This window comes from Cyanistes caeruleus, chromosome 8 (assembly GCF_971803275.1).
Source record: "Cyanistes caeruleus chromosome 8, bCyaCae1.hap1.1, whole genome shotgun sequence".
NCBI classification, from domain to species: Eukaryota; Metazoa; Chordata; class Aves; order Passeriformes; family Paridae; genus Cyanistes; species Cyanistes caeruleus.
The window spans coordinates 21,583,774-21,608,072 of record NC_141708.1 but is presented as its reverse complement, the minus strand read 5'-3'; the positions used below and the strand labels follow the sequence as shown (position 1 = coordinate 21,608,072).

Below are 24,299 nucleotides of genomic sequence, written 5' to 3'. Positions count from 1 at the left end.
ACAGTGGATCTGTCTATAGAGATGCCCCCAGCCTCAAGCAGAACCACATTTTCTTATCCTTCCCCTTCTAGGAAGCAGGAAGGAGGCCAACCAGCCATTTTTGGGCTGGAGCAGAGCTGAGGAGTCGGTGGGGGTACTAGAACACGAGCACATTAAGTATATTTCACAGGATGCAAACTTACTGCGCTTTAAAAACACTGATTGGTACAACTGGAAATCTGCAGCTTACTCTAATGGCAAAAATGCTGTAAAAACAGCAAAGTAACACACAGAATGCAACCTCTCAGGCTGCGATGTCTCGTGCTCGGTTTTTCTCCCAACGGCGCACCCCGCATCCCATCCCGCACCCCACCCCGGGTCCTGCCCTCCCTCGGCCCCCGCCCGCCGCTCCCGCTGCCGCCGCCAGGTGGCGCGGGCGGCCCAGCGCGGGCGGCGCCCCCGGCCGGTCGGGAGGGAACCGGGAGGGTCCCGGGAGCGTCCAGCGCGGGGCCGCGCTCAGCGGTCGCTGCTACCCGGCCCCAAACCCGCTTTGGCCGCCTTGTTATGAATTCGGGTCAAGCCCCGGGGGAACGGGGACAGACGACGCCGTGCTCCGGAACGCACTCCTCCTGTCCCGCCTGGCAGGCTAGGGCACAGCAGGGACGGACCCGGAGGCCCCCCACACGGGCTAAGCCCAGCCGTCCCCTCACGGCTGGCAGCTGCAAGGAGCAGCCGTGGCACCCCGCGCTGGCCGGGCAGCCCTCAGGCTCGGTGTCCCGGCACCGCGTCCCCGGCAGGTCACAGCCGCTGGCAGCGCCTGAGGGCCGGCCTCCTCCACAGCTCAGCCCTCGCAACTGCCTCCCCCGGCTGCTGCAGGTCCAAAGAGGGTACGGGAGTACGAGTTATAATTAACAGAATTAAAAATAGGCTTTGAATAAACTGAACACCCGGAGAGGTTAGAAATTTGTCGTGCAGCTGGCACGTCAGGAGGAAAGTGAGTGGTATTATTCAAACAAAGGTAATCCAAGACACCGCAGCGCGGGAGCTTCGACCACCAGGCAAGTACCTTTAAGCTTGTTTACAGAGCAGCCCCCGGTGAGGCCAGCACCTGCACCGAGCAGGGAAACCCCACCACAGCCAGCTCCGAGCCCCCGAGAGGGCCAGGACAGAGCAGCGGCTGAGCCCTTGTGCTCGGGAACTTCGATATCTGTGAAATTAGAGTTTGCTTTCCAGCTGGAGTTACAGGCTGAGGATCTCTGGCTGAAAAAGATGCTTGAAAAAACCAAACCTATTTTAGTTAAATACCAGTCTGGCTTGTATTTAAGTTTCTTACATGTCTATCTTCAAGATAATAGCCATGAAACACTGGATGTAGGTTTCTTTCCTCTCAGCTGATGTTCACAAGTCGATCCTGGGAAGGGAGAAACTGTACAGCCAGTTACACTGGAGAAAATGTGAAACAGACTATGAATAAAATGCCATGCAGTTCAAAAACAAAACCTGCGAGAAACTAAATGAAAGAGTAAGACATTGGTGGGGGGGTTCTTTTTGCTTTTATTTTTTTTTTCCCCCTTTTTTAATACTAACTCTTTATAGTTTGGGGCATTTATGGATTGTTTTTAACTAGGATCAAATTTTCAGACAGAAATGGGATTTTTAATATCAGTCTTCCTCAGAAAATTTTTATTGAGGAAATATGCTTGGATGGCTGTGGAAGCCATCGTGATGATTGGAGTAAAAGAGTACAGAAGGAGAAGACTGGGTTAAATGAATTCCTGCTAAATACCTACCAGCAGACTTGCTGTCTGTATGGAGAGCTGGAGACAGAATTGTACCAGGGTAAAAAGGATAGTGTGTCTATTTATAGTGCTGCCTTCAACACCATAGGAATTCAAAGGAAAACTCCAACTCAGCACACAGTCTTCTCATCATCTTCTTCTGTCAAGATTAAATGGGGCCTGAGATCATTTCCCCTACAAATCCTTTCTAGGAAGGATCTGTTCCTTTGTGTAACAAGGAACTATCATAGTACAAATCACTCCAGAGGCCATGTCCTCCTCACCCAGCCAAATGTCATCACTTTCCTTTGGGTAGTCAGAGGAAGAGGAGAGAGACCCTTTCAAGTGTCAGCACTTAAGCAGGAAAGACCAAAGACTTTTCACCTGCCATGCATCCTTGCTCCCTCATACTCTCCCCTGCCCTTCTTACACCAGCTGCTCTGGGACACTTGCAAACAAAAGGGTAAATGTAGCTCCAGCACAATCCCAGTGCCAGGCAGCAAAGAGAGGAATAAGAACACGGTGCTGGCACACAGTCATGGTCGTTCATGGTGTCACTTCAGATGAGGATCTTACCCTGTGTGTCCCTCTTGCCACTGCAGAACTACCTATCTCTGGAAAGAAATGAGCTCCAGTAGGTGTGTGGGGCACCTATTTATCAGTAGATATTATCTCTAATGTTGAGAGTACAAATGAAAGCAGCTTTGGAAAGGGTATTAGCAAAAACCTGACTGCCACTCTAAAGAAAAGGTACACTCCTGGAGTTCCTTAGCTCTGCTCTTCTTTTAGCATCATGGTGCCTCAGATTTCCTTCTCATCTTCCACCTTCCAGTTTCTTTTTAATAAGAGCTGCTTTTTCATTCTTCACAAAGCACTACCTACTCTGTCTCTATACCTGTCTTTTGTAATTCTGTTACCAAGCTGTCTGCTAGGTGGGGAGCAGAAGGTGCAGGACTTGGTGCTGCCTTTGAGGTACAGGTAATTATTATGTGCATCTGTTATTGTGGTTGCTGCCTCAACAGGTGGAAAACATGCTGTTCTCTGATAGATTTGCAGCACTCCATGCTCCTGCCTTGTCTTTTCTCTAAAGCTAGTCGTGTGGTGTTCCTAAAATAATAAACACAGCCTCACTGCTGCCACAAAAACCCCTGGTAAATATATTTTTATGGGAATGAAGTATTAAAGGATTTGAACACTTACTCACTGAAAGCAAAATATGAGCAGGAAGGTTGGGTAAAGATTCAAAGGCTGGTTTGCTTCCTTTCCCTGGGGCACATCAAGGCTGTACTGTTTGCACTTCAGAGATGGATAGTGGGGAATTACTTAACCCAAAATGATGGAAACAATTCAGACTATAATAATATAGCATGAGAGTTTCTCATATTACATCTATTCCCCATACTGCTGGCTATACTCTGCCTTCAGATTCACGTGCACAACTCTCATTGGAATCTGGAGGAACTGTATTTGAAGCCAAAATGCATTTCATTGTCTTTCTGAAGTCTCTCTGCAGCTTACTGGCTAAATTCTGAGCTCAAGAACTGGGAACAAAGCTTGTCTATACATTTCCCAGTGTCTGTCTCTGTGAGATTCCCATCTGTTGTGTTTTATTTTGGATTTCATCTTCCTACTTTCCTACAAACACAAAGCAGAAACAAACATTTCCTCTGCCCTGGAGTGCAGGAGTCACCTAATTTCCCAGCAGGTTCTCTCAGCAATATACAGTGGATCCAAGTTTGTCTTAAAATGATACAAGCCCTTTGTGGAGAAGAAAGGGAGGGACCAGAAATCTGGGCCAAATTTCTGAGTATTGTGAAAACCCCCTGCCCCCCAAAGAGACTCCATTTCCTGTTTCTCCCAAAAATGTCACCTGGGTTTGGGTTTTATTAAAAGAAATATACATTGCTCAAGTCCAGGCTCTAAGTCTTTGGTTTGTGCTTCCTGCTGACACTGCAGAGACTACAAGAGCCATGAAAGCTGAGTCTGACTTTGGGGCTTCACATTTGCAATAGCAGAGCAAATTAAATGGAGAGCATGTTAAGTGAGTTGGGAGATAATTGTTGAACAACAAATCTTCATTAAGTTCCCACACCAAGCTGTGCTGCACCTTTAATGAAACTGATCATTGTTTCTCCTTCTATGTTTCAACAATTTCACCACCAGGTTTGAGAGAAATTCAGACTTGCTTGGGATTTAATTAGAAATAAAACACAATATTAATCCATCTTGCTCCATACATGCACCCAGTTTGGAGCTGTTGGTGCATCTTTCAAACAGGCCAAGTTTGACTCTGTTCCCCACCTGTTATTTACTGCCTTAGTTTTTGCTGGTTCTTTTACTGCCAGTGACTCATGGAGGCTTTGTTTACTGGTTTATGGTGACTTTCTGGATCACTGGTTTGCATCACCAGTTGTTTCATCTCAAGAGTTGCCAGCATGAACCCCAAGAGTTCATATGACTTGCACCTCCCGAAAGCTAAGCCTGTGCCCAGAATAACAAGTTTTTGCAGAACTAGAGCAAGTCCTGTTCTGATGATGTTTGTGACTGAAGGGAGGCTACCACAGCTGAGGCCTCTGGGAGCCTCCCCTGCAGACCACTAGAGAAATATTGCTCCATAGGTATAACTCAGGTGCCAAGTGACTCTGCTGTATGGGCTTTAAAAACACTGTCCAGTTTAGGACAGAGGGGTTTAAGGGAAAAGTACAAAGTAAACATGAGGAGGTACTCAGCAGTACTGAGAATGATGCAGCCTAAGCAGAGCAGGATCCTCTGCTCCAGACTGTCTTTGCCATGAAGGAAGAAGCAATTACTGTCTCTTTTAAGTATGACATGAGAAACAAAATGTGCATGCAAATACAGCATAAAGGGGGAAGATAGCCTTCAGATTTATTCTTTGACGGATACCATTTATGGTGGCCAAACTTTTTTTTTTCGGCCGTGGAGCTTGGCCATACCCCATACCATGTTGTCCTCAGAGTCAGATAACACTCAAAAAATTTAGATGGCCCTCAACCTTTTCCATATAGAAAAGAATGCACCGATTATTTGGGTTTATGCAGTAGCACCCCAGCACACAAACTTATGGGTTCCCAGCACTTGGGCACTGCAGCCTCCTCTTCACAAAGGTTCCTGTTGTGTCCCAGTGCACTGAAGAGTGCAACCATAACAAGCTGCCTTCTAATGTGATTTAATTTATTTTTTTTTTAATTCTTGTATTAGAAGTTATCTGGTTTTTATGCTATAGAAGAAAATAGGTTCTGTTTTTGTAGTGGGTGATCTATGACATTTGGGGGCACACATTTTTAACTGCTAGCTAGTTTTAGAAAAGTGGTAAGCGTTTACCTGGGGGACAAATGATCAGAAATACCTATAATCCCAAGAGCTAACATAATTGCTGGGAAATTCTAGACCTCAAATCAGCTCTGCTACAGAATATGATGAATTCCTATTTTTTTCCTCTCCATAAACTTAGTAGCAAGATTTTACAATGAGAAGAAAGCAATATGCTTAGCTAACTTGGGATTTCATCTCCTTTCCTTGTATCCCTCAGACTATACACACATCAGCAAGCAAGCCTCAGCTGTGTTCAGTCTCACTCTGACCTCTGTACTAACTTGATTTACTGGTTTTAGTTCTCAAATAGTGTATTACGTTATAACTCAAACGATTTGATTAGAACTAGCTGGTATTTTAATGATTTATGAGGGGCATCTGGGACTGCATGGGTAGTGTACACATTGTGTCACTGCTGTAGGAGGAATCTGCATTGATCATACCAGCATGCTCCAAGACAAGAGCGTGTCAAATTCCTATAAGCCTGAGTTCACAAACTTGATCTGACAGGTGGCCAAGATTGCACTGGGACTGACCATCGTTCTCATGGTGGGAATAAAACAGACCAGCTGGATTGCTTCTAGCCATCGCATTATGAGAGGATTTCCATTCCTTTCTGTTGTTCTGTTCCTATCTTGAAGTGCTTAAGAAGGTGTTTATCCTTCCCAGTTTTGTAGCGAGAAACCTGGGCCACAGGAACTTGCAATCAGCTCTGTCTGTGTTTTATCCTTCTGCCAGAAGACACTGGTGTGAAATACAGGCTACTGGAACTAACCTTCCAGACCTCTCCACATCCTGCCATGGCTATCAAATTGCTAGCAAGTCTCAGATCAGAGAGGCTGGAGTGTGAGAAAGGTAAAGAAACAATTAGCACAGTTGGTTTAAAGCCATAATTGTCATGGCATTTAATAAGAGATCATGCTATTATTTTTCTTAAATAACTGCAAAAAAAGGACTTTGCAAGCACAGAAACAAGGGTATCAGGAGCACAGTGATAAAAAGGGTTTCTTGTCCTTGATGTTTTTACATGTTCTGAATTTCTTTTGAGCACTGAAACCAACATCTACCAAAGCATTCCTAAAATCCTTGTCCCCAAGAGGAAGTCCAACCTTGATGGTTACCTCCTATTGTAAGCTGCCTTTTGCTCACTAGTGGTGACTAAAAGCTTTTGACCCACATTAAACCTAAGGGCAACTTTTTACTCAGGTCCAGCTATCACTACCAGTGTTTGGCAGCACTGCTCCTGGGCTGCCTCCCAGCTCAGACTTGTGGAGAGATGTAGTAAAATCATCAAATTTCACTTAACCATCTCCACCTGTGTGGTGGGTTCCTCATAAGATCACTGTAATAACATGTATGAAAGGCATTCCAGTGCCCAAGAAACACCAGGGAATCTTGACTCCCTACCTCCTGCTGTTTCCCAACTTACTTCCTAGCAGGTTACTCAACACTCCTGCTATGCCAGCATAGAGAATAAGTGTGCACTGTCTCCTCTAAGTTGGGTAGAATAGAGCTGTCTTTGTGGTGCTGGTAGGGACCACAGGATGAGAACAAAGAGCAGTGAAACTTCTAATGTCCTCAAACAGAAGAGACACAAGGAAAAAAAAAAAGAAAAAGCAACAATATATTGTTTTTAAGATAGAAGAACATACCAGAGTTAGTCACAGGGGAGAAGAACTTTGCATTGTGCTGTCCTTTTGGTTAGATCCTTGGGGCAGAAACCATTCATTTGTAATGGGATTCTTTGAATTCTGAAGCCTGATGTTTTCAGTTCTGGGCTGGAGGACACTTCTGTATTAGTTATTGTTAACAGCAGCCTTATTCACCTTCAGATGTGGGCTGCTAAACTCTCTTGGGCCACAGGATGCTGACCTAAGAGACTGCATTCTGACTGGGGTATTGTGCAAGGCACAGCACAGGAAATCCATTGCCTCTAAACCTTGCTAAAGCAAGAAATAAACATGACTTTCAGGTCATTTAGAAGGTGACCTGGGAAAATTTGATGAGGCTAGAATAAGAATATGCAACTTGGAGTAAATCTGAATAATAAAACCATGGCTGAGAGACTGGAAACAACACCCAAGTGACACTTTGTCTTTCTTTGAGCAAGCTTGATGCAGCACACCCAGAACCCACCTGGCTTTCTCATGTTGTGTTCAGTTGGATGTGTGCTGTCCAAATCAACACCCCTTACGTAGCAGACTGCACACTAAAGAGTGTAGGACTTAGGCTGTATGGCAGTCACAGTTTCAGCCCAAACAACCATGGAGAATGGAGCAGAGAATGTGCTTGTACTACAGAATGGACAGGCTTTGTCTCCCACACAGTGACAATGTGAGGCTGAAGTGTATCACAAAGGTGAGCCTCCAGGCCACCAGGTCTGTGTCAGAGAACAGACTCAGCACATTTCAGGCCATCTGTGAATAAATCCAAACTTGTACCTCTCCCCAGGGTCATGCTGTACTAACATCATCCAGTAATGAGAGCAACACACGCTCCCTGCAACTGCAGGCTGCAAATATTGGTAAAGCATTGCTACAAGCCATGATAAAGCAGCTAGGATTTATGTTGTTCAGAGAGGGTTAGGGCTTTGGAGTAGTTGTACCAAAAAACCAGTGTCAGCCAGACAACCCAGCTGGTTCTGGCTGGCAGTTCCAAGAGAAAATCAAAGTGGCACATGTTTGTTCCTGATTTAGAGCAACCTGCATCAACTTGCCAGCCTGTCTTTCAGAAATGTTTCATCCTTCAACTTTTCAGTAAGCTTCTGAGGGTGCTTCCAGGAGGAAAAACAGAGCTTACCAATTCAGAGAATACCAACATGTTATTGCTGGAGGCAAGAGAGATACAGTGATCTAACAATCCTTGAGCCCAGAAGAAAAGCCAGCTTTAACACAGAACAACTAAATTTTAGGTAAGCTTGTCTTCAAGTGCAAGTATAGTGATATCAAGAGTGTTTCATAGCATGTCTAAGAGCTGCTTAGTGCTATAATGCTATAGATTAGGATTTTTGTTTTCTCAAAAGGTAGTGAAAAATGTCAATACTGAATAGAGGAAGGAGTTAGAAACTGTCAGAACTGACAGTGAATTCTGATGGCTGAAGTCCATTGCAGGAGAGGACACCAGCAATAATATTTCATGAAGGAGCAGTAGCCTGGCTGGGAGCTAGAGAGACTGTGAAATGTGGGCATGGTGCTGCAGTCATAAATAGCATGGAGATGTGATAGATGCATTTTGGACCAGCTACTCTCTTCGGGTCATATGAAGTGTGTCTGCTGGTCTACCAGATCAGGTTGGGTTAATGTGTGTAAGGATGCACTTGGCAGCTGAGTAGAGGTACCAATGGGCTCCACAGGCCTAGTTTTGCAGCTGAACTGTGCTCAGAGCCAAAAGTCACATCATCTTTGCTGGGCCTAGGGTTGGAAGGGAACTGACTTTGCTTTACTTGCTTGCCAAGAGCCAAGTTCAGGTCCTTAGAGCTCTACAGTGCTCTTGCTCCAGCTGATGACTTCATGAACACCTAGTGCTGGGAGGAACACAGCTCCCTGTACAGCCTTAAAATATCTGTTTCCCTGCATATGCAATGACATCATTGTCACCTGAGGGCCCAAACTCTGGTCTTGGCAGGTAAAAGCCTCACATTGGGGTTCTCCATGCATATTTATGTCATGATTGCTGGATAGCTGTAATTAAATGACTGTAAAGCACCACCTAAAATGCAGCAGTAATAAATTCTTAATAGCTGATGCTATAATGAGCAGTTACACAAAAAAAATATCATAACATGCAGATTGTTAACAGTGTCTGGGCCTGTTTAATGCTCAGCTTTAAATAGTTACAATGCACACTGTTAAAAGGGCATGTAACATTTGTAACTAGTAAATAAAAAATCCAATTCAGAAACAAAATATACCCAAGCTTCAGTGGTGAAGAAGCCACCGAAGAGCTTGGGTTGGCTAAACTAGCTCTTATCTCTGCAGTCCTTGTGGTGGTGCTACCTGTCAGCCATGGTTTCTGTAAAGTATACTCCATGTACATTTGTCTGCCTGGCACAGGTTCTGTCTGTGCTTCTGTCCTGACTCATGAACATGGTAAGAATCTCACTTATGTTACAAATATGCCACTAGGTACATGCAACCCATGGTTTTGCATTTTGTGAAGAAAGGATGGGTTAGGGAAAATTAATTTTGCTGTTCATATTTTTCACTTCTCTTATCCACTCAAAGATGCTGTCTCTACAGAGTTGGTTTCCCATGGTTAAAGAATAAAGTAAATATAGGTTCAAGACGCAGAAGAGTTAGCGAAATCAGCAGGTGGTCAGGTTTTGCACACTTGGTACAACAGTGCTGCACATCAAAGGATGGCTGAGTCTGTCTAGCCACTGTCAGGAATTGCACACATGGTTGGTAAATACAAATGTACTAACCAGCTGATGACAAGAGAATGTTTTATACTACAGTCACTGAAAAAAACTCCGAGGCCGCCCTGCCTTGGAGCCTGCATGCTAATGTACATCCTGAAACAGTCAAAACCATTAGGTTTGAGAACTGCAGCCTGACCCACAGACTTCCTATGAAAAAATTAGGCATTTTTGAGGCTTCTGAGGCCTAGCAATCCATAACATCAGTGGAAACTGTGGTAAATTCAGCATGTTTGAGAACCAAAATGGGTTGATTAATTTCTTCCTTACGTTTGAGTAGTGCTTTGTATCAAAAATGTAGCTGCTGATTTCCCTGGATGGTGCACAGAGAAAATTTTACTGGGACAGCAGGGAAACATCACTATTCCTCTAAAGTTAGGACACCAATGCAATACTGAGAGGGAAAAAATCAAATGTTTTTGTCTTGTGCTGCTCAAAGCTGTCCAGTCCAGAGATTAAGTCGGCTCCTCAACATAGGCCTTGTGTGATCTGTGGAGAGCAAGTCCACCTAATGGATTTTGCCAAATCCCACCAAGTGGGTGCCTTGCCATAAATGCATAGTTGTATTTTGCTAGTGGGTTTGGAAGCCGCCACTAAATTTGGGAGTGCTGTTCAGATTACATCCTCCAGCTGCTGAAGAGATTTTCTTACAAACAGTTGGCTACACAAATACCGTGTGCCTCCCTAGACACTGCCTCTGTCTCAGCTTTCAAGTCCAGCCAGCCCTACCTCAGTCATTGCTGCATTTGATTCATACCATCTATATCTCATAGTGCTCCTAGCAATTGATAAATTATGACTCCAGTGAGACTATTGGGTTAAACGCTAAGGAAGAAAGAATGATGACAGCAATACTTGTCATTTGTGTGGCGATGTAGCAACACAAAACCCTCTCTCAAACATATGTTATCTTGGAGGAACCTTTCCAGGGGATAGGCTTTCTGAGAAATGTTTATGGCTTTTGAATACATGATAGGCGTGAACTTGACACGACCTACTTGGCCAAGCCCTGAGCTTCAGCCTAGTCTTTTACCACCACAAATCAGTCTAGTCAAAGTATAGCCAGACTGATATCTTCACTGGGGATGCCAAGGCTATAGCACATAGAAGCTTGAGAAAACACAGGATGGAGGCTGCTTTGTTCTCAGGATTTAAAGACTCAGAAATATCTTTACTAACATCATAAGAAAATAGCTAAGTTCTACCCATACAGAAAACCCAACAGGGGCCCTGGGATGATTAAAATATTTGACACTTGATTAAAATGAGCATACTGACATCCTTATAGTATATGCAAATCCCTCCTTTATGCTGGCATTGGAAAATGCAAGTTAAAGCAGAGGTTGTAAAGGCTTTCTACTAAATATCCCAGACATGAGTTGTTTTTTCCTCCTGACTTAGCACAGCATCATGCTGCAGGATTTTCTGCTGCTTCATCTCAGACTTCATACCATCCTCTCAACTTTATCTTGTATGTAATGTCAAATTGTCAAATTACACTGACCTTTCATTTTGTTGTTTAATTAAATATCGTGGAATTGGAGAAATTGGATAAAAGGTGGCATGTGTTTCCGAGGACTGAGACACCTGTAAAGGAATCTAAAGTCCCTATAGGGCCTCTCCCCAGCATGGCATTGAATAGCACCAATTATGCTACAGATAAAGCCGTAGTCACTGAATTAACTGAAACCCAACCAAAGCATCCACAGTATATGCAGTTTGTAGGGGCATTCCCTGCTGGGCAGATGGGAATCCTAAACATGAATCCTAAAGTCATGAAGGAGATATTATGTGGGACCTCTCACAGGACTACTTTCTTTTTTTCAACTGGGAATTCAACTTTCTTCCTGGAATAGTTGATACATGAGGAACCATTGACCTGTTTGCTCTCATCACCCAACTGCAGCAAAGCCAACAACACACATGAATCCAGGGAGATAGCTACAGGTGCAGGCAGGGATCGTGGCACAAACAGCCTGTATCATACTGTGGGTCACTCTGCATTGTCAGAATGACCTGCTTGCAACAGGCTGCTGATTGCAATCCTCCTGCTAGTTGTAATTAAGGAAATTCTATTGCATAGTACAGATACAATTACAGTTGCAGTACCACCCAATACAAAATTATTATAAATATAATGGCAAAATTTCTCCTATGTGATTGAGTAATTACCACAATACAACTCCAACAGAGCAAAGATCAGGAATGTTTCATGTCATCATCATTCAGAAACCAGCATTTTAAAATTGTATTGCTCATTCATACAACACACATCTCAGAAACAGATCCACTACAAAAAGTCAGCATAGAGGAATTGAGCTGAGAATCATTAAAAACATATTTTTTAAATTAACAGACATCACATTATTACATATAATAATTTTCCTTTCACACTAATTTTTTTAATCTATCCATGTTCCTTATAAAACATGACACAAAATTTTAATCATAGCATTGTTTTCCTTAAACATGTGCATTTTAGTAATGACACTTGCATGTATAAATTTAGTGAGTTAAGATGTTGGACTGGTGCCAGAACTGAGTAGTCATTTATTAAGAAAAAAAATTATCCTGTTTTTCTGTCTGTAAATTTTCTATGGAAAGCTATTCTTTTTTCAGTGCATTCATTATTCAGCATATTAGTTGAATAGCCCTACTGAGGTTTCTCTGCTTTTGAATCATTCGCAGCCTGTTAGTTGCAGTTATTTCACATTTGAAATTTGAAATCTAGTCCTTCCTTTTATTGCATGTAGAGTTTACACAAACGGCTGCTATTCTCTAGTTTAAAAAAATATGACCAGAATGAAAATGGAATAAGTTTTGTACATATCATCAGCAGTTCACTCTGTGTTTCAACAGGAATAAATTCCTTATCTATAATACAATATCCATGTGAGCACAAGCTGAAAGTCATCTTAGGATAATTCTGAAGAAGCAGTCCCATCATATAAAGACTGTTATTCCACAGCTTTAAATATCCATGTAGCACACAGTACCTCCTTTTGCCCAGCCTGTGCAATTATGTTCCCTTCTAGAAACAATTCTAACAAAACAAAGCAAAACAGTCTTTGAAGGAGCACTTTTCCTTAGGTGCACTATATGTCACAGTTACCTGCCCTGCTCCTGTGAGGCTTAGGGAAGCAATGCTGACAGCAGCCTTCAGTCCTTCAAGGTAATAGGAAAATCAAAGTGTTTATACAGTGGAGAGGGCAAGAGAAAAGGATAACAGGCAGTACTGAATAAGAAAAAACCAAAACAGTTTAAAGCAACTTTACAGGGAGTAAGAAGTGCCCTAGAGTAGTCATTAGCCACACTGCAAAGAATTAGGTACATCAAAAAAGGGGAACATTTGCTGCAGATATTATGAGGTGGGAAGGATTGGAGGAGGTTGCTATACTTAAAAGTACTTAATGGACTGGCAGATGGCTCTGTGGTCAGGGCACAGGAAATTCAAGTCCCATTTCTGCTGCAGGCCTCCTGTGAGGGATCAGAGAAGTGTCCAAGATCACCAGCAGGAGCCAGGCACAGGGGACACTGGGGTGGCCAGTGTCAAAGCAGCGATCAAAATCAATGGGAAATGCCTGTTCCAGTAGGGAGTTCCTCCATGCCTCCTCTTGCAGAAAGCTATCCAAAATGGGCAAGAACATCTGCTTTTGTTTTCACAGTAAAAGCTGAGACTGGATGAGATATGCGCATTTGGGAGGGGAGCACATTCCACAGTGGAGCTCTTTGTAATGCTCTTGTAACAATACAAGACCATTCTGGGAACATCACTTGGTGAAAACTTACTCTATCCAAGAGGCCAGAGCTGCCATGAAGGCCATGAAGGTGGCAGAAGGTGTATTGAAATGACAGAAGGCTCCTCTTGGCAACTGGGTGGCAAGACAGATCACCCCATGTACATGGAAGAAGGGTGACTTGTTGGGACCATTCTGTGGCCTGACCCTCCCCTCCTTCTTTTCTATGGATATTTCAAGGAATTAATTGCTCCATTTGCCCTTCAGCAAAGCACTGCATTAATATGAAGGTGCTTGAACTTGAATATAACCTATTTGTTAACAATAGACATGTTCAGCAGAAAGATACAAGATTTCAGGTTTGCTGTCCTGGACTGTTCTACCCCAAACTAATCCTCAAATCATTTATGTAGAAGACATGCTTCAGGCAGTGCCAGAGCAAGACTTTGACTCACTGACTAGAACTTCATCCATGTCCTAGACAGGTGCTTCTGTTTTAAGGCTCATGAGCTGACAGACTTCCTGCTATCTCTGTAATGCAGATGTTTGGCTCATTTTTAGAACATACCAAAAAAAAAGTTTAGTATCTTCTTAGAACAGAACTCTGGGAAAAATGTAATTTCTATTCCCCTCTTAAAAAATCCTCCCAACAGTTCAAATCTACAGCTAACATTGTAGAGGAACCACTATTTCAAAAGAAATGTACCATATGGAAACAGAGTAATTCCAGAGATAAAGTGATGCCTAAAAAAAGTGTTTCTCCTTGTAACTAAAGTACGTGCTTCAAGATTAGAAATGGGATAGCTCTTGGAGGGAGCAGAGGAATGCAAATTAAAACAACTTACTAAAAAAATTAGTCAATGCTCATATAAATGACAGCTGGAATCACTGTAACTCATCCAGATTTTTCTAACATGAACATTTGTCATGAGGACAACTCTATGGCCAGTAAATACCATTGGAAAGAACCAAACTCCTCCTTACAGAGTTTTCCTCATTGAAGTTGACAATTAATAGCTAACCAGTGAATATGATTTTGCATGACTGATTCTACTCAGTCCAGATCAGTTTGTTGAGCAAATTAGAAGACAAATCATGTTAAGTATATATAAGGAGGTCCTAGTTACCTGGTTAAAGGAAAACCTCAGCATACCATGTTAGTACTTTGTTTCTACATCCTGTGAGTAGATATATTTACACAAGACATTTTCCATAGCATTACCTGTTTCCATGTGAAAGCAGAAGCCTTGTGCTGGCATATCAAGGGCTGGCCTTTTTCACTGTGCTAATAATAGCATCTAGATTTCCAGATAGTTGTAGGCACTTCCCCATTTCCTATGATGAAAATAATCCTTAAAACTATAATAAAGTTTTAATCAAGTTTTTGACAAGATGAGAGGAAGAATGGGGCCTGTCAGAAATATCTCTGGCTGATAGTGAATGTCTGCTCTCCCCTTTTAGGATGGCCTGGGACTCCTTGTGCAGCCAGGACTTACGGCGGCCTAGGATAAGAAGTGCCTCCAGCTGGCCGTCTGGCAGTGGGAGCAGCACTGGGACACCATCCCTGGAGGAGCTGCGGCGCCTGCTCTGCACACGCACACACCCCACAGGGCATGTGGATGAAGTCTGGCCAAACCTTTATGTGGGAGACCTGTAAGACACAGGAAGGGCTGAAGGTTATTGCAACTCTTCCCCCAAATCTTCCACTCTTTATTTAGAAACAGAGAGCTAGGCACTAATCTGGGGACCTCTCACAACAGGTCTAAGTGTTGAACAAGATTGAACAGTGCATAGGATGCTGTAGCATAGAGGAAATGCATCCTAACTAATTTAAAAAATATCCCCATTACTGCAGCAGTCACACACTGCAACAGCCCACTGAAGCTGTGGCATTGGTACTTCAGGCAGTCATGCCAAAGCTGGGTAAAACAGAATCAAGCTCATTTTCTCCTCACTTTGCCAGATGGCATCAGCTGTCTGAACTGATGAATACTTAGCAGAGGTGACTTGGTGAGAAAGTCCTTGAAATCAGAAAACCCTTAGCTTGTGCAGAAATATCTCCACCACCGCCTTTCCTCAGTTGAGAACCATTTAAACATATGTTTGGGAAAAAAATTAGGGAAATGTATGAGTTAGTTTCCTAACAAGTTACTTCTCAAAGCATTTTTTGACACTTTGAACCTGTTCAAAGTGTCAAAAAACTCAACCTGTCAAAAAATAGCCACTACCACTTCCTGCCATTGTAACAAATTCACCATCAGCAGCATGTTCTTTGATTGCAATGCAGCAGGCAAATATAATTCCCTATCTTCCAGGTATGTTGCTCGTGATAAGGCACAGCTGAGCCGCATGGGCATCTCACACGTTGTGAATGCCGCTGCCGGGAGATTTCGCATCAACACCGGGCCCAAGTTCTACAGTGACTTGCCTGTGGATTACTACGGAGTAGAAGCAGAGGACAACCCAAACTTTGATCTCAGCATTCACTTCTATCCAGTTGCTCAGTACATCAGAGCAGCACTGAATTCCCCAAGAGGTAACTAGCCCATCTGTGCATGTTGCATATCTTCTGCATAGTAGACAAGCAGGGCAAGTTATCAAATATTATTTGACATAAACAAACCCACCTGTATGTGGGTAAGAATGGAGATACCCAAACAAAGTAGCATCCTACTTGCCTCTTGAACATCTAGTGGTAGTTCTTCTGTTTCCCTGAAACAGGGAAGGATGCACTGAACAAGCTTTTAAAGGATTCTCCCTATGCCTAGTGTTATCTATCAGCAAAAGACAAAATAGTAAGTGTCCTTTATTACCTATAGGAACACACTGACCTAGGGGGAAGCACATAATTTGATTTTTTCAAATTAGTGATGGGATTTAAAATACAAGTGTCATATTTGAGTAAGATGATTCAACTATAATGCTATAATCTGTGCAAGTCCTACAAACACAGAATAGGGAAGAACTTGCTAGAAAGCAGTTCCATAGCAGGGAGATCAAGCAACACCACCAGCCAGGAATAATGTCATGCTGTTGCTAGAAAAAGGATAACTTTGAAATAGAAAGACAACCCACAAACCCCTCAGATTCACCAAGTATATGCCAGGTACAGCACCAGAGGCTTGGGGACAATGGGAGATAATTACTACTAAGGTCAAGCCTTCACAAAAGCAAGTCATCACTGTGCCACAAAACTGTACAGATACTATTCAGAAGTAAGTGGTTTAATAATAGAGCAGTTGTATACTCAGCAAACCATTTTTCTTACATCATGGTGAGATTTTATTGTAATCAGGGTCTTAAAGTACTAACTACCCAGCTTGTATGTATAATTGTAAGCATTAGTAGATCTGATCCACACCATACTAGCCAGGAAGGGGAGACACAGTAACTGCAAACAGTGTACCTTCATTCTAGGTACCTATGTATTTCCTGCGCTTCAGTGGGCTTGTTCTGTTCTGTTAGAAAATATTTGTCTTTGTGCAACTTCGGGCTGCATTTGGGGAATTTGGATTTTCACCCATTTTTATTACAGAATATGCTATTTGCAATTGAAGTTATTATTGGCAGTGCTCCAGAGAAAGGTAAGATCCAAAATCTGTTCACATGCATGTTAAAGTAAAGTTCCAAATCAATTGACAAAAGACAAAAAAACCAGCAGATGAATTGTAGAAGCCACAATAGCAAACAAAACTAGTACTTTGTAAAATGCATGCTGAAATACTAAGTTATGAATGCAGAACAAGTTACGGCTCAAGGCGTATTTATCCCTACTCTCATGCTTTTAATATTGCTTTACTGAACTCCATATGGAAGCAGAGTTCTGGGAATGGAGACAAGGTGAAATTTAATAATACACTGTCCAGCTGTTGCTGACATTCATCATTTTGAGGAAAGCACAACAGTTTAGAAAATATATAAACAAGATGTTCTGGAAGCATAATTTCCTGAGGTACAGAAATTTAGCAGCTAAATACCCATGACCTGTGCAGGGATGAGACGGGGAAGGGATTGTTACTCACATCATTTAGAAGAAGAAAAAAAGTAGTGTTTATTATAAGCAGTGAAACTGAACAACAGAAAAATATACCAGGTAACAAGAGGCCTGTCCATATTAAATACAGGATATAATGAGGTACTACTGTTTGTTTGAGGTACTACTGTTTGTTTGAGATGTCTTTTAAGACTGCTGCTTAACTATTACAAGCAAATTCAACATAATTTTTTTTTCTCTTTAACTGATATATATTATCCTTTTTACCTAAGAGAACAAGTCAAAGTTAAGACTTTATGAGGTACAAACATATTTAAAACTAAGAATCAAAGACTCATTAAAATTAGGTAAGAATTGTTATTTCCATCATGCTTGAAAAATATCTGGTGCTTTACACCACAAGTCTAGAAAATGGCATAGGCAGATTTATTCCAGATTTATACTTTAGCTGAACAGAATATTGTCTTTGATGATGTAAGGAGTTTGTTTTTAAGGCAGTTTCTTAAAACTCGGGTGCCAGAGTGTGAGCACAAGGAAGCAGAGGGGTGTGCACTTACTTGCTCCTCCTTGGGAGCTGTTCCTGTTGCAGTGGCCAATGACTGCATCCCACAGTGACTGCCTTCATCATCTTTGTTGCAGAAATTAGAAAGTACATGCACAACTATTGCAGCCATACCACGTAAGCATTATTTTATGATCCCTACTTCCTTGACTGCCTTTCCTTCAGCACAGCCTGGCAGTTTTTTGCCCATGTAACAGAGCTGTTTGGGAAGGCTCAGACAAGAGTGAGCAGATGCACAATCTGTCCCCTTCCCAACAAGGAAAAACATGGAGCTGGGGAAGTGCTGGCCTTCTCCCTCATGCTCAAGTTCAGTGAAGATTGAATATCAATCTTGACCCTTTGCATGGCCACCTGTGCAATTTGCATTCCTCTGGAGTGCAGCTAAACCTAAAGTAAATCAGCAGGGTTTTGTAAAGTCTGAGGAGTGAAAGAGAGCTTGATGAAAGCATGTCATGAAAACTATTAAACTAACACTGTGCTGAGAGAAAGGTTCCCAAGTAGTGAGCTTTTCCTTTTATTGACCTCTGACCATGTTTAAAACAGGCAGGTTAAAATCACCCATTAAAATCTTGAAATGGCAGACTCTCAAAGTCATTTTCCTTCCTCTACTTCAGTGGAGCAAATGAAAAGATAGGCTCCCTCTCCTGTTACCTTCTTGTTGATGGGAGTTATGAAACCTGCTTAACTCTGGAGAAAAGGGTCCTCTCGCTTGACTCCACCATAGGTGCATTACCTCCCACTGGAGGAGTCTGACCTCCCAGTCTGCAGCAGATGACAGCTTTTACCTGCTCTGACTTGCCACTATTTAAAGCTCTCTGTAGGCTTCTTGCTATTTTCAGCTGTGACAAAACAGATACTGGATTAATCAAGAAATAGGCAGTGGATTCTGCACCTGGCTAAAACCTAACAGGAGATGAGAAAATCGTGGCATGAGCCTCTAGGGCCCATTAGCCCAGCTGAGCTCTCCTTCTGAGCAGAATACTTCTGCTGATCCAATGGAGTGAGGACAGCTGTGACATTGACTATGGCTGACAGATCTGGAGCCTCATCTTAAGCCAAATTGAATCCATCCTGCAAGAAAGCAAAGGCTAGTTTAGGACATTTAGCTCATTTAATGATGATTAGCAAAAGGACAATAAGTTATTATGTGCTTTAATGACTGATCTTGTTCAACAACATTGAATTTCCCAACTTGAATTTGGCCAACAAAGTTGAATGTGCAAACTTTATCCCTAGTACAAGCCCTTTGATGTTAGTAGAGTTACAGCAGGCATGAGCTGGATAGAATATCCATAATCCACTGTTAAAAACCAAGTGTTATTGTTCTGCAGAAATCCCAGACAGATGACAGTTATTGTCTGCCTCTGCAAAAAGTAGCTCGAGATGTGTGGTGCAAAATTTCAAATAAGGATTGCAAGATTCAATAATGCCAGAAGCTAAGTGCCCCTACTTCTCCTCAGTTAATCCCATTATTCCTAAGGGATCCTGTTTCATGCTCAGAGAGAAGGTTGCAACATGGTCCTTTTAACATGGGACCAATCCAGCTTCTCTTTGCACTGTATGTTAAACCAGATGGGGGTGGGGAGGGCAGAGTTGGAAGATGGCAGCTCATAGTGCAGGTTCTGTGGTACAGGAGATGTGGTTATAACCTCCTTGCCTACCAAAGGGGAACACACTACTGCCTCTGTGAATGCTGCTTTCTGTGGCTGTGCTCCAGCAGCCACCCAGGAATCCGAGCCTGAGTGCTGAGACATCTCAGCTACATCCCGCAAGGGGCTGATGGAATGGCTGGAATCGCCCTCCACAGTCAGCCCACGGAGCAGACGTGCTTCAGGCGCTGGTCACATGCAGGATGTCATCACCAGGGCTTCAGAGTGTCACTTTACCCATTTGCAGCCACTGCTAAGAGACAAGGGTCTGACCCTGTAAACAGAACCAAATAGCAACACAGCTTTTGTTTCCTTACTCAAGTTTAACATTCAATTTGTTTGCTAAAAATAATCACACAGTAAATTCAAATCTGCTTTCATTAGAGCAATTTTACATTAATTAAATCATTTCACATGACTGATTTATCTGCAACAAACAAGTAATTTTATTGTCAGTGTACCAGCATTTATCATAGCTTTTGTTTTACTATGCACACAGGGTAACAATGTTGGAATACATATTGCACTTGTTAAAGAGATAATATACCTACATCCTCACGGGAACAAGGGATTAGAGAACCATGCAGATTAGGACCGAGGTCAATACTTGGGGCTTGTCCAGGTTTTTGCTGAGACACCTTCTAAAGCTCTTTGCCGATACAGGAAGACTCTTCTGAAGTGCAGATAAACCAGAGAAACAGGGAAAAAAAATTCAGTGTATTCTTTCTGGACACAGTCTTCTCTCAGACACAGACACAAACCAATTGAGAGCCAGCCTGCATGAGCAGGAGCCTGGCATTTGTTCTGCTTTCTGTGCCTCCAACAAAATCACAACAGGCAATATTTAACAGCAGCATTTATACCTATGCTCAGCTTGGTCTTCAGTTCAAGACTGCTGGTAGGGCAGAGCATTTTCAAAGGCAGAAATCTTCATAGAGTTGGGGGGTGGGGGGGTGAGGAAAGGACTCAAACAATTTTACAGAAGTTAGATTCAGAACATCAAGTCTCCTGTCCCTCTCCAGTTTATGCACAAATTCAGATTTAATGTCAAAATATATAGTAATGCAAAATCAAATCTAACATTAAGGCCACTTCTTTCTGATTTTTTCTTGCTTGCTTTTATCCGTTGTGATGCAGTTCAAACCATAAATTCTTTTTCTTTTAGTTGTAGAGTGCTGGTAGCTCAGAAGTTTTCAAACAAAGAAAAAAAAACACCAGAAAAGAGTGATTCTGATTCCAAGAAAAATTTTCAGACCATTTTGTCCCTTGGCTTCTGTTCTTCGGGGTGCACATTTGGGAGAATGTCTGTATTTCCCATTCCTGCCACCACATTGCAGTTAGGCCTCCTGCAAACCACTGAAGCAAAGATTTTTCAAAAATCTTTTGGCCTAGTCCTATTTGCAGTATTTTTCAAATTGAAATTGTGTTCCTAATTCCTTTATGCTTCTCTGAAAATCTCAGACTAACGTTATTTGGATCCCAAGTGCCTCCTCTGGGGAAGATAATAGAGCATACATACCCTATAAGGTTGGTGGGAAAGCTAATGGAAGTGCAGCATATTGAAAAAGAAGTCTGATGGAAATTCAAATTAGCATTATCTTTTAGCAGGAGTGCAAAACATTTCTCCGTATATATGCCCATAAAAATCAGGACTTCCAAGAATTTTCATGAAGTTAATGGAAGTGACAGATAGCTGCAATTTTACCTGAATAAGGGCATCAATATCTCAGTAAATTCTATGAAACTGTATCTGAATGAGAAAACAGAAATAGAAATTCTGCAAAAATGGCCTTACATTTGAAAACCTCTTCCTTCCCCCAAAGGTTTTGATGCCTGGTCCAAGTCTGCTGTCACCAGAGCTGTTTTTGCCACTTCCTTGGAGACTATATTTGTCCCTTTATTTCTACTGAGGACATGTCTATCTTTAGGGGTGCACTCGGATTTCTCATGCTGGGATAATGAGAGGGGGCTGTGTCACATACATTGTGGAATTCAACACTTCTCTAAACCTGCTGGCCAGAGCAGGTTTTCACAACACATGCTCACCCTCTCTGAGCATGTGGCTATGCCATCATCATTAGTCAGAACTAGAATGGTTGCTAAATAAATACTCTGTCATAAACAAAATAGGATTTAAGATTAAAAGCTGTGCACAAAGTACCCAGAATTAACACCTGGGGGGATGGGGGCAATCAGTCTGAGGTTTTTGTCTGGATCTAGGCTCATCATCCAACAAGGATATTTTTGTCTTGCACCCTAGTAATAGAGAGATTAAGATGCTGTAAGCACAAACAAAGCAAGGGGCTTGCCCTGAAAAGCTGTCTGTTCTTTCTACCCCTCTTTACATTTTGCAGAGAAGCAGCATCTGAGATAGTCTGTTCCATCTCCAAAGGAAAAAAAGCAACATAGGATTGTCATCACTGATTTTTCATCTTTTCTGGATATAAATTGCACTGCCACTAAGTTGCATTTTGTACAGCTATATAATGAATGAACAAGAGACCACATATGTGACAGTCCAGAAAAAATAAAATTTAAAAAAAGGTAGAAAATGCTTTGTTTCAAACTTGTGAAAATTTCCAGTGAAGAATTGTTCAGAAACTTCCATGCTAAAAAGGCATTTTCTTCAGCTGCCTTAATGGGAGCTTAATGACTAATGTTCATTAGGTGGTCAGAAGTTTGCAACTGCTTCTAATCACTTGTTACTCTAATAATGCCGAATTGCTGGGTCACAGTCTCTGTGAGAAAAAGATCTGACTTCAACAAAGGACAAGAGAGCTTGAAAATGTTCAGGCATGGTTATAATTGAGTAGAACAGTTATACAATTGAGTTTCATACTCAAATAAAAATTTCTCATTGATCTTACCACTTTTTTGAAAGTTGAAGCATTTTACAATATTTACAAGATGCAAATTTTCAGTTTCTGGAATGAGCTCTTTCTTTACATGTAGAGGGAAAGGACCAGAAACCTGAATTCTTCCATTGGAGAGCAAAATTTTCCTTTAATTAAAAACTTTCTTTAATTCCAAATAAGACCATTTAAAGAAATATTCTTCTCCTTCCAATGGCTGCTTCTATTCATGATCACAGCAGGAAAACCAAAAGCAGAGCAGAGGGAAGGAGTGCGTTACACTGCTGAATCCCTGGAAGGTGCTCCCTGAGGCTCACTTACGGCAACAGGGGAAGGACCCAAGATGTCACTCTTAATGAACTCCTAACAAAGATGCACACTTTGCACTGAAATCTCTGGAAAAGTAAAAACATTTCATAAATTGTCTTCCTACTGGTCACTTAAAGAACAGGTGGAAATAGAGGCATTATGGAAGAACAGTGATTAATATGGGGTAAGCTTTAGAAATAAAAATGCTTAAGTGAGCCGGTGCAAATGCCATATACAAACGGCTGTTCTTAATGATAATGCCCATTTTCTTCAAACACTTTCAAAAAAGCCTGGCCAGCAGTCAGCACCCTCAGAAAGCATTACTGCCCTAAGCAAAGAAGAAAAAAGAAAACCAGGAGTGAGCTGAGTTTTTTTTGTGGAAAAAACAGTTTTTTGTGCAAGACTAGGGGTGTTGCTGTAACAGCAGTGAGCAATCCTGAGCATTCTACTTCTGAAATCCCAAGTTTCCAAGCCCTCTGGTAGTAAGTAACCTGCCAACCTGCCAAGGCTGCTTCCCACAGCATGGCCTTCAAGCGTGAACTCTTGAAACTTTGCCAGCAAGTACATCACTCCCAAAACCACACATGAGCAAGCAGGGACACAATGGATGGCAGGCTGGGCAGGAGGGATAAGGGTGTGCTGTCAGACTGACAGCTAAGCTCAAATTGTGTTAATTCCTAACACAATTAGGAATTTTCTGTCCCCAGCCAGTAAAAATCCCCAATCAGGGGAACTGCACCAGGGCTGCTCTGCAGGGCTGCACATACCTGCTTGCCCATCCCTAGTACCAGCTTCCATCTCAGCTCCAGCACAAAAAACCCCTCCATGAGGCCTGCTGGCATAATTGCAAATCTCTCTCATTTTTCCAGGCAAAGTACTGGTTCACTGTGCAATGGGAATCAGTCGATCTGCAACTCTTGTCCTCGCTTTCTTAATGATCTGTGAAGGTATGTCCCTCACTGCTGCCATTCACACTGTGCGCTCCCACAGAGGGATCTGCCCCAACTCCGGCTTCCTCCAGCAGCTTCGGGAGTTGGACCTCAAGTTAGGAAGGAGCACAGGCAGAGGAGCAGAGGCCTGCTAGTGCCAAGAAGCTTTGTCTCCTGGTGCCAGCCCAAGAGATGCTGCCCTCACTGAAGAGTGCAAGGATGCTGTCTGGACTGCTCTGTAGCTGTATGGTGAAACTGGGGAAAGGCTGAGCGTGAGCAAACTGTTAGGAACTGTTAGGCATGTATTTTTTGCATAAGCCCACTAACTGGAAAGAAAATGAAATAAAGAAGGATTCAAACTGGCAGTTTTGCTCACCTGGGCCTGTTTATTTAACTACCTGTTGGGCAGGGCATAGGGAGCAGTTGGATTTTTCATGTAGAATTAAAAGGCAACATAGTCAACTTGAAAAAATCCTTTTTTCTTGCTTATAATTGCATTTATTTGGCAAGAGGGAAAATGACTAAACTAGTAAAATAAAAAGAAAGCATGAGGCTTTTAAGCAAATCTTTAACATTTTGCATCCAGCTGGCTTAGGGTGAGACTGCTGTTTTTGCAAGCTGACATGATCCTTTGGTCTGACGTGGTGACACTAGTCAGGATTCAATTCAGACCATGGGCTCCCTCTGTTACAAGCCATGGAGGCTCTTGTGGACCTTCACTAGTCCTTTTTGCTGAGTATGGCAAATATTCAGAACTTAA

At 42.4% G+C, this 24,299-nt stretch overlaps 1 protein-coding gene across 2 annotated transcripts; it reads left to right on the top strand.

Moving 5' to 3' along the window:
• Nucleotides 1-404: 404 nt before the first annotated feature.
• Nucleotides 405-23,904, top strand: DUSP13B (dual specificity phosphatase 13B). Of its 2 annotated transcripts, XM_086901130.1 has the most exons (6): nucleotides 414-1,037; nucleotides 5,732-5,945; nucleotides 7,848-8,001; nucleotides 14,706-14,897; nucleotides 15,560-15,780; nucleotides 23,480-23,904. In XM_086901130.1, the coding sequence occupies exons 4-6, from the start codon at nucleotides 14,707-14,709 to the stop codon at nucleotides 23,692-23,694; spliced, it is 627 nt and encodes a 208-aa protein (XP_086757256.1). In that variant the 5' UTR covers nucleotides 414-1,037; nucleotides 5,732-5,945; nucleotides 7,848-8,001; nucleotide 14,706; the 3' UTR covers nucleotides 23,695-23,904. The 2 variants fall into 2 exon arrangements, with proteins under 2 accessions (XP_023785158.1, XP_086757256.1); XM_023929390.2 differs by lacking the exons at nucleotides 5,732-5,945; nucleotides 7,848-8,001 and having other exon boundaries at nucleotides 405-1,037.
• Nucleotides 23,905-24,299: the final 395 nt, after the last annotated feature.